General features: G+C 43.3%; 1 protein-coding gene across 1 annotated transcript; it reads left to right on the top strand.

Annotated features, from left to right (window-relative positions):
* Positions 1-23: 23 nt before the first annotated feature.
* Positions 24-4,727, top strand: snap29 (synaptosome associated protein 29). Its single transcript, XM_061816872.1, has 6 exons — positions 24-178; positions 1,251-1,487; positions 1,562-1,758; positions 2,943-3,028; positions 3,097-3,201; positions 4,545-4,727. Exons 1-6 carry the CDS (start codon positions 176-178, stop codon positions 4,703-4,705), a joined length of 789 nt encoding a protein of 262 aa, XP_061672856.1. The 5' UTR covers positions 24-175; the 3' UTR covers positions 4,706-4,727.
* Positions 4,728-10,717: the final 5,990 nt, after the last annotated feature.

The following is a 10,717-nucleotide window of genomic DNA, read 5'->3' on the forward strand; positions in this document are numbered from 1 at the left end:
CTCCTAAGTATAGTATACTTTTGTGCTGGCGGCAGATATGTAATCGCCCAATTCCTTTTATTTGTTTTCGTCGCACAACATCAACATCCGGGTACGCGCGGCGTGGTGACGTCATTCGGGAAGCGTTAATGTCAGTCATCTGACCAAGCAACTGCTGCAGCTAGCACATCGGGCCATGGTTTGTGTTTTTAAAGAATATTATTCACATTTTAGGAATGTTCCGCGTCGAACACAATCTGTTTTAGTGTAGGTGGCCAAAGGGGACATTTTTTTCACACATTGCCTACTTCTTTCGGCCTGTGCTTGGGGTTGTTTCCGTTGAGGAACTCGACGTTACTGGACTTCCGACGATGTGACGTTAATTTGCTTTATTAGGAAATAAGATGGATCATATTTTAAGTAGGAGATTGTATCACCAGCTCACACGGTATATTCAATTATAGGTGTAAATTATCGGAATGTAGCTGATATATAGTCTCTAATCAGGGAGGAGTGCCAATTTTCAAATCGACACCTGTATGTAAACGTGTTAACAATTCTGATATAGCATCCTTTTCATGTTTAACTTATCATTAAAAGTAGTTTTTATTGGTGGATTGTCTATTGCAGTTATTTCCATGATTGTCTGATTGATTGAAATCCTCTTGCACTGGATCCCAGAAGTTACTCAACAGAATAAAATGTGTGTCCAACATACTGGTCCAGATGAGTAAGTTCTTGAGTAAATTGAGACGAAACCATTATTTTTGTATATACATGACTTTGTTTTCATTGTTTATCTTATTGATACTGAGGAAGTCCTTTAATGAAGAAATGATAGGTATCGTCTTATTTCATCTTTTCCTTTCAGCTTGTCCCCTTAGGGGTGGCCACAGCGCGTCATCGCAGATGAACGCATATTTGTTTGGCACAGTTTTATGCCGGATGCCCTTCCTGACGCAACCCCTCTGCATTTTAGCCGGGGAGTGCGGAGTTTGCATGTTCTCCCCCGTGCCTGCGTGGGTTTCCTCCCAGATCCCCCCCCAAAATATATACAACATTAATTGGACATACTAAATTGCCCCTAGGTGTGATTGTGAGTGCGACTGTTTGTCTCTATGTGGCCTGCGATCGGCTGGCAACCGGTTCAGGGTGTCCCCTGCCTGCCTCCTGCCCGTTGACAGCCGGGATAGGCTCCAGCACTCCCCGCGACCCTCGTGAGGATAAGCGGATGGATGGATTTGTGTAATATCTTCTTATGTCCCCTTTAGATGGCCTACCCGGACTCCCGCAACCCATTCGCAGACGATGACGACGAAGATAGCTTCCGCCCTTCAAACAGGGGCTTGGACGGCGACCCCGGCGACGGCGGGCTGACCGACGCCGAGAGGAGACAGCGCTACCTCCAGCAGGAAGTGATGCATACGGCTCAGTCGGCGGTGGACAGCAGCTACCGTTCCCTCGGGTACATCTACGAATCCGAGAAGATGGGTGTGGAAACGGCAGAGGTACTCGGATTTGTCGGGGCACGCGGAAAGCTGCGTCGCCGTCGTACTCGAGTCCTCGCTCTTCTTTTGCGTAGGAGCTGATGCGACAGGGGGAAGTTCTGAAAAGGACGGACAAAATGTTGGACAACATGGATGAGGATCTGAAGACCAGCCAGAAGCACATCAACAGTATCAAGAGTGTTTGGGGAGGCCTGGTCAGTTACTTCAAGGGCAAACCTGACCAGCCCAAACCTCCAGCGGAGGAGCCAAAGCCCTACCAGGCCAACGAAAGGTGAGGGCGGCGTTCATATTTAACATTTCAATAATACTTCACAGAAATATATACTAATGCATAAATAATACTTCAATAGATTTTAAACAAAAGAAAACTAGGAATGAATCTGTGTCATGTGAGAGTTTCACGATGATTTTTTTTTTTTTTCAACCATATTCGAGAGGCAGGAGGAAGTCACAGACAGTATGTACAATATAGCTGTAAGTCCGAAGTCTTAAAGGGGAAATCCAGTGGTTTGCATGAGCAATGTATCCAATACGTCATGTAATATGTACTCTATCTTGACAATGTGATGTTAAATCCTCCCTCATTTCGTAGCGTTTTGAGAAGATTTTTATCGACAATTACGAATTTTCAGGGGCGCTGTTATTTTCGTGAGTCACATGACCCACGTGGGCAGATGTGTGACGTGTACCTTGCCGTTCGAAATGCTCGATTACACGGGACACCATTTATGCCGAGCGCTGATTTCTCGGATTTATCCTCATCTGATGAAGAAATGGCAGTATCGGTTGATCGGGAAGGAATTTGGAAGAATACTTCCATACGGATTTTAACCTGTGGCTGTAAATAATGTTGAATATTCGGATGGTTCTTTGGGCGGAATGACTTGGAGGCCAACGCGACATAAGTGCGTAAACAAAGGTCCCCATATTACATGACCTATTGGATACATTGTTCATGCAATGCATTGGATTTCCCCTTTAAGCTTCAGGTTTAAGGCAAGTTCCAAGTTAGTGTGGCAAAAGTCAAGTCAAGCTGTTACTCGGGTCGAACAAGAAATGAGTCAAGTCGACCAATCTCGCTCAGTCAAAACAAAATTTCATTTGCACATTAGCCACTTTGCACTTCTTGCAGTCGACCCCCACATATTCACATTTCAGCATCCACAAATTCACCATTTTGAGACTTTTTTTTTTTTTTCCCACCGGTCCCCGGTTTGTTTTCTTTTTTTCACTTGATAAACTTCTTATTCTTTTTTTTTCTTCTAATTTCTAATTTATTGAGACGCACCTGTACATTTCCCAGCTTTTTGATTGGCTAAAACGGGCTTACAGCACTCCAGTTGTCTTTGGCACACTCTTTCAATCTTGAGAAAGCGTTTTCAGCATTTCAGAACCAGTGTGAGGACAAAGTCATCTCTATTAATTATTAATGCAGTTCACGTTTCTTCCTTTTAGATTACAGAGTGCTTTGGCGACCAGCAGAGGGCAAGAAGACAAGTACCAAGCAAGTCACCCCAACCTCAGAAAGCTGGAGACAGGAGGTGCAGTGCATATCTGACATGTACCACCTGAAGTGTGTTCTGATGTTTTTTTTTTTTTTTTTTTTAAGGGTTTGGGGCCTCGGCATCAGTCGACGGCGACTTCTCCGCCCGAAATGGATCTTCTCAGAACAGACACCTTCGACAAGCTCACCAGACCTTGGACAACAATTTAGGTACATTCTCGACTTCTGTACACTGATCACGGGGATGATGGTTAGAATCGGGGTTACTGAAAACCTGTATTGAAAAAAAAATTTTTTATAGTAAACACATTTAGGCTTAATAAAATGGCTAAGCACATTGTACATGAACATAAAAAAACGTAAGCATCAAATGTATAGACAGTGAAATATTATAATACTGTATATCCTTTGAGACTTGAACTTTTTAAACTCAATTCTCAATGTATTTCAACGTGGAAAAAAAGTAATATTTAAAAAAAAGCATTTTATAGAGTAGGTCTGCAATAAGTGAACCACCGAAAAATGGCGGATTACGATACAGCAGAACCTTTGGTCTTGAAATTTGGAATTCAAATGAAAGTTTTGGGAATTTTCCATTGTTACTGTTTGGCAAAAATGCAACAGTTTATAGTGTTACAGTAGAATTCTGTTAAATAGTTAATATATTTTGTTTCCTAAACCAGAATACTACTTTTTAAATACAAAAAATGTCATAATATAATTAATTTGGGGCGGCACGGTGGATCAGCTGGTAAAGCCTTGGCCTCACAGTTCTTAGGTCCCGGGTTTAGTCCCAGACCCGCCTGTGTGGAGTTTGTATGTTCTCCCCGTGCCTGCGTGGGTTTTCTCCGGGCACTCCGGTTTCCTCCCACGTCCCCAAAACATGCAACATTAATTGGACACTCTAAATTGCCCCTAGGTGTGATTCTGAGTGTGGTTGTTTGTCTCCATGTGCTCTGTGATTGGCTGGCAACCAGTTCAGGTTGTACCTCGCCTCATGCCCGTTGACAGCTGGGATAGGCTCCAGCACTCCCCGCGACCCTCGTGAGGATAAGCGACAAAGAAAATGGATGGATTATTCATTTTGACCATGAATGTGTGCGCGTCTGTTGTGCGCGCTTTGGGCACCAGGGGGCAGTACAATACACACATGCAGACAACCAAGAACACCTTCGCAACTGCAACAATATTAGTTTTTAGGAGAGTATGAAAAATAGATGCCTTTGAATGTACTTATATAATTTCTGTCTACATGTATGGTGGTTAATAGTCTGTGTTCAAATATTTGTTCCGAAAGGGTTTAAAATTGCGGCATGGATGCTAGTTTCTTAACGAGTCACTTGTAATTTGGACTACCATTGTAACTTCAACCCTAGTTTTCATGTACAGCCAGCACAGGTTTATTACGGCCATTTCTACATATTTGACCCCTGTTGGAAGAAACTGGATGTCAAGCGGCGGTACAAAATGATTATTCATCGACTTTAAAGATTAAAGTTCATTTATAAAAAATGGACATAGTGGGCCAGTCATCTTCCCCCATTTTTTTTTAGGTGAAATGGCGGACGGCTTGAGCAGGCTCAAGAGGCTCGCCTTGGGTCTCCAGTCGGAGATCGAAAGCCAGGATGACTCCATCGATTGTCTCTTCAACAAAGTGGACAAGATGGACACAAAGATCAATAATACAAACCAGCAGATTAAACGCCTCAAATAAACGTTTTGGGACCTCACAGACACCCGACAAGTGATTGTTTGATTTCTGTCCTGCCCCAATCCAAAATAATCTTGCTCATTTTTGTCTGTTTTATTTTATCGTTAAAATCACGTCATATCAACTTCTGGCACACGTCCTACAGTATTTGATAAATGCGCCTTAAAGGGAAGACTTCCTGTTTGTACTTGGAAGTAATCTTCTCCTCCATCAGTCATTGGGAGTGATCTCAATAAATTAGAATAATGTAGAAAAAAAATATTTAGGGCATTCAGCTAGTGTAACTCAGTCAAAGATTTCATTTTTAGAATTCTGGTTCGAGCTTAAAGCTAACGAAGAGCCCAAAATGATGATCTCGAGATATTCAGAGTACTATTATATATGAAACTAAAAAGTTACATGATATATATTGAATTAAGTGAAGTTTTCTGTGATCTGATTTGTTGAGATTCAGGTGCTGACAATGTATAAAAACATGCTGCCTTACTATTGGACACAGAACTGTTAAAATTATTTCTTGTCATGCATGCCAACATCACTTCTCAAAAAAAATCTCTCTCTCTCTCTATATATATATATATATATTTTACTCTTTACTGAGCCTTTTATTTGAATGTTAGTGTATCAACAAAATGATTGGCAAATATATATAACGTGATTGGACTGGAAACATTAACCATATCATTAAAGTAACTCCATAAGTAAAGAACATTTTGTGGGATATTTTATATGCTATGTCATATCCTTTGTTGTTTGGGGCAACTCTTAATATCTTCTCAGAATTCAATATTTTGAAAATATTTACAGTGAAATAATTTCTGGAAATTTATAGCAATGTAATTTAGTCCTTGCAAATAAAGCCAGATGGCAACTTTTGTGCTTTTTCGTGCACAACTGCCCCCTCCCTAAAGATAAAGGAGGAAAAACGATTTGATACAAAGTCTGCATTTACATCACTTTTGAGAGGCTACTTTTAAACCCGAACCCGTCTTGGAAACCCGAAAACCTTTTGAAACCGCATTTGGACACCATAAGCCAATTTTAGAAAATGTTACTGTGTTTTGAAACCCAAACACTATTTTGAAATCCCACTTTGAATCCTGAACCCTACTTTGAAGCCCTAACCCTGTTAGAAAACTTTACTTTGAAACCCTAAACCTGTTTTCATACCCTACTTTGAGACGCAAACTCTGTTTTAAAGCCCTACTTTGAAACCCTAACCCTGTTTTAAAACCCTACTTTGAAACCTTAACCCAGTTTTCAAACCCTACTTTGAGACCAAAACCCTGTATTAAACCCTACTTTGAAATCCTAATGCTGCTTTAAATCCATACTTTGAAACCTGGACCGTTTTAAAACCCTACTTTGAGACCAAACCACGTTTTAAAATTCTACTTTGAAACCTTAACGCTGTTTTAAAACCCTACTTTGAAACCCTAACCCTGTGTTTTAAAACCCTACTTTGAAACCTTAACCCTGTTTTCAAACCCTACTTTGAGACCAAAGCCCGTTTTAAAATCCCACTTTGAAACCTTAACGCTCTTTTAAATCCCTACTTTGAAACCATAACCCTGTGTTTTAAAACCCTACTTTGAAACCTTAACCCAGTTTTCAAACCCTACTTTGAGACCAAAACCCTGTATTAAACCCTACTTTGAAATCCTAATGCTGCTTTAAATCCATACTTTGAAACCTGGACCGTTTTAAAACCCTACTTTGAGACCAAACCACGTTTTAAAATTCTACTTTGAAACCTTAACGCTGTTTTAAAACCCTACTTTGAAACCCTAACCCTGTGTTTTAAAACCCTACTTTGAAACCTTAACCCTGTTTTCAAACCTACTTTGAGACCAAAGCCCGTTTTAAAATCCCACTTTGAAACCTTAACGCTCTTTTAAATCCCTACTTTGAAACCATAACCCTGTGTTTTAAAACCCTACTTTGAAACCTTAACCCTGTTTTCAAACCCTACTTTGAGACCAAAGCCCGTTTTAAAATCCCACTTTGAAACCTTAACGCTGTTTTAAATCCCTACTTTGAAACCATAACCCTGTGTTTTAAAACCCTACTTTGAAACCTTAACCCTGTTTTCAAACCCTACTTTGAGACCAAACAATTTTAAAACCCTACTTTGAAACCTTAACGCTGTTTTAAAACCGTAACGTGGTTTTGAAACCCTACTGTAAGACCCTAAGCCTCCTTTGAAAGCCCTACTCTGACTCTCTAACCCTGTTTTGACACCTTACTTTGAAACCCTATCTGTGTTTTAATACCCTACATTTCGGCACCTCGACTGAAGTAACAATTTAAACTAATTACATATGTACTTGTCAACAATGAGTTGTATGTGTATGACATTACTATTGTTATGGACGGATTGCGTGGCCCGACAGATCCATGGCGCCATTATGCATTGCACCTTGTAAATATCAATCATCAATAGGAACAATTTTGAACATTGTGACTCGGTTGCGTCCACTTTGGATGTACTGCAACACCAGCAACCCCACAAAAAGTGCTCGTCTTCCTCACAAGTAATACTACCGGGAACGAGGTGAGGCGGGCGCAGGTGTTGACTTCAGGCAGGGAAGCCGTCCTGCAGGGCGCAGATCCACCTCCAATAAAAGCAAATAAAGGGAAGTCATCCGCTGAGTGCGTTCCCTTCACGCCGCGCGGTGGTGGCGGGCGGGGGGTGGCGAACGGGCTTTGAGCAGCTGTCTTGTCAAAGCAAACAGCGGGCCGCCGCCTGTGACAAAAGGCCGCCGGTCGTGGAATGCCCCCGCTAATCCCAGAACACACTGCTGTCCGAGTTCATTAGGCACCGGGCCAGAGACGGGCCTTCCTGCCCTTTGGAGGGCGGGTTAGCGGCGGGGGCGCTCGGAGGGCCGGAGCGCTTCGGAGGGGACCGACGGCGCCCTTGTGAACAGAGGCGAGATGTGCTGACTGAGGGGAGTCGTGTCGGGAGGTCCGGGAGGGAGCGTGTCGGGAAAAGATCCACGAAGGAGGCGGAGAGCGAGCGGATGACGACAAGTGACCACAAGCACGCTTGAAGGGAAGAACCGCTGCTCCTCCGCATCGAGAGGAGCCAGATGACATAAATTGATTTTTTTCTTGAGGGGGGGGGGGTGTTGTGCTGCGCTCCCACACCCACGTGTACACTTCAATTGGATTGGAACAGAGGCGGGTAGTCAGTAGAGGAAGACGTGAAAAGAAAACCTGACAAAAATGAAACAAAAATCTAGTTTTCACTACGGATGATAGCTATTAATTAAGGATGAATAAATTTAGTTTGATTTGTGACGTACTTCCACCCTGGCAACTCCTCTACCCGACTAAGGGTTGAAACTACTTTTGCTGTTATTGATATTTTAGCTTTACATTTTCAATCTTCAAAATTTGGCTAGCAGACAAGTAAATAGACAAAAGGGATTTTTTTTTTTTAACTCAGGTGGCTCGTGTTCCTCAAGCAGTGTCTCTGGTCATTACTTCTTGTTCTTCTTTTCCTTTCGGCTTGTCCCGTTAGGGGTCGCCACAGCGTGTCATCTTTTTCCATCGAAGCCTATCTCGTGCATCTTCCTCTCTAGCACCCGCTGTCCTCATGTCCTCCCTCACAACATCCATCAACCTTTTCTTTGGTCTTCCTCTCGCTCTTTTGCCTGGCAGCACCATCCTCAGCACCCTTGTACCAACATACTCACTCTCTCGCCTCTGGACATGTCCAAACCATTGAAGTCTGCTCTCTCTAACCTTGTCTCCAAAATATCCCAATTTTGGCTGTCCCTCTAATGAGCTCATTTGTAATCCTTTCCAACCTGAACATCAACATCTTCATTTCTGCTACCTCCAGTTCAGCTTCCTGTTGTTTCTTCAGTGCCACCGTCTCTCATCCGTACATCATGGCCGTCCTCACCACTGTTTTATCGACTTTGCCCTTCATCCTATCGGATACTCTTCTGTCACATAGAACACCAGACACCTTCCGCCAATTGTTCCAACCCGCTTGGACCCATTTCTTCACTTCCTTCCCACACTCACCATTGCTCTGGATTGTTGACCCCAAGTATTTGAAGTCGTCCACCCTCGCTATCTCTTCTCCCTGGAGCTTCACTCTTCCTCCTCCTCCTCCACATATATTTTGTTTTACTTTGGCTAATCTTCATTCCTCTCCTTTCCAGTGCATATCTCCATCTTTCTAATTGTTCCTCCGCCTGCAGATCACAACATCATCGGCGAACATCATTGGTCCAAGGGGATTCCAGTCTAACCTCATCTGTCAGCCTATCCATTACTAGCGCAAACAGGAAGGGGCTCAGCGCGGATCCCTGATGCAGTCCCACCTCCACCTTAAATTCTTCTGTCACACCTACGGCACATCTCACCGCTGTTCTGCTTCCCTCATACATGTCCTGTACTATTCTAACATACTCTTGGTACTCTGTCATAAGCTTTCTCTCGGTCTACAAAGTCTACAAAGTGTCTCTGGTCATTACATCATCACACAAGTCCTCCCCACAATGCAACCCCCCCTTCCAAAAACATCATTTGGCCTGTCGTCATCCCGTTTGACGCCACGAGCCAGGACGCAGCAAAAATTTGTGCTGTAATTGCAGAGAGGTGTAAAAAATAAAAGCAATGATCGTAAAGAAGGTAGCAATCCAAACATATTCGGCCGAACACATAACATGAAGATGATTGGCAGTTGTTTATTTCCACTAATGGAGCGTGTACAGAGGATGCTACGCTGCGCTACTGAAGTGATTGTTTGATAATAAATAAACACAAACAGACAAGTGTGGCGAGAGAACAAACCAATCACAGCTGTCCACTTGAAGGAACGTTCTGGGATGTGTGTTTGTACTGTAAGTGCGTGTGGTATTTGGAATTCATGCGCTCGGACGACCTGTCTTTTTCAAGTAAGGAATGCTACGTTCATGTGCGGTTTCTTCCGAGGAAAAAGAAAACACACACGTCACATACAGTAGAGAAATACACAAGCGCCAAGGTCAACAAGTGCTGCGTCGGACATTTATGTCTCGTTAATGGATCAAAAGCGAGTTGACATGGAGGCCGAGGGTGACGAGGCTACATTTACGATCTGTTCCGGGCAGCCATTTTTTAGGCAAGATGGCCCAATGTGACAGGCGGCGATTGCCTTGGATGACCGGCGAATGAGAGATCTGCTCCGACTTATTGAAAAGGGCCGCATGAAACTAAACACGGTGCTACATAGTGGCTTATAACACAATTTGGAGGTGATCCTGAGTGGGACGGGAACGCTGGTCGCCTACAACTCTCGTAAAGCTAAGCCATGTGTGTATTAGTAAATTATTTGCTGAGCGGAAACTAATAAACAAATATTTATTGACCTTGTGCCCCCCCCACCCCCTTGCTGATGCCGAGTCTGGTTAAAGGAGCTTTTTTTTTTTTCTCTCTCTCTCTCTCTCTCACTGCCGGGGCTACAAAGATGCTCCAAAGCTGCGAGGCATCCAGGTCCAGTCTCGGCTGAACGTGAGTGAACCCATCAGAATTGGGCAGGGAATTTTCTGGAAGGTGTGGTAAACCACGCACACGAAGCGGAGTGCGCCGTTGAAGCTTCGGGACTCAGCAGCCCTGCCACCCCGCAAGTCCCGTGATAACTCAAATATAGAAAAAGTAAAAACGGCCTAATTTAGTGGGGAACAGCGTAAACGTAGCCTTACCTTCGTGGAAAAGAAAAACAATTTGAAAAAGGGAAGGAGTGAAAACAAGCAGTACCTTGTTGATGCTGTAATCCTCTTGAATGCCCCCCCTCCCGGAATATTCAGACAAAAAAAGACTTATTACCGTAATTACCGGCCTATAAAGCGCACCTGGTTATAAGCCTCACCCAGTACATTGGTAAAGGAAATACCGTTTGGTACATACATAGGCCGCAGCTATGTAAAAACCGCAAGTGCCCACATTGAAACACGAGATATTTCCAAAGAAAGACGGTACACAGAGAGTTTAATGCTAGCACCGCGCTAACAGGGATGG

Source organism: Syngnathoides biaculeatus, chromosome 4 (assembly GCF_019802595.1).
Source record: "Syngnathoides biaculeatus isolate LvHL_M chromosome 4, ASM1980259v1, whole genome shotgun sequence".
Lineage (NCBI taxonomy): Eukaryota > Metazoa > Chordata > Actinopteri > Syngnathiformes > Syngnathidae > Syngnathoides > Syngnathoides biaculeatus.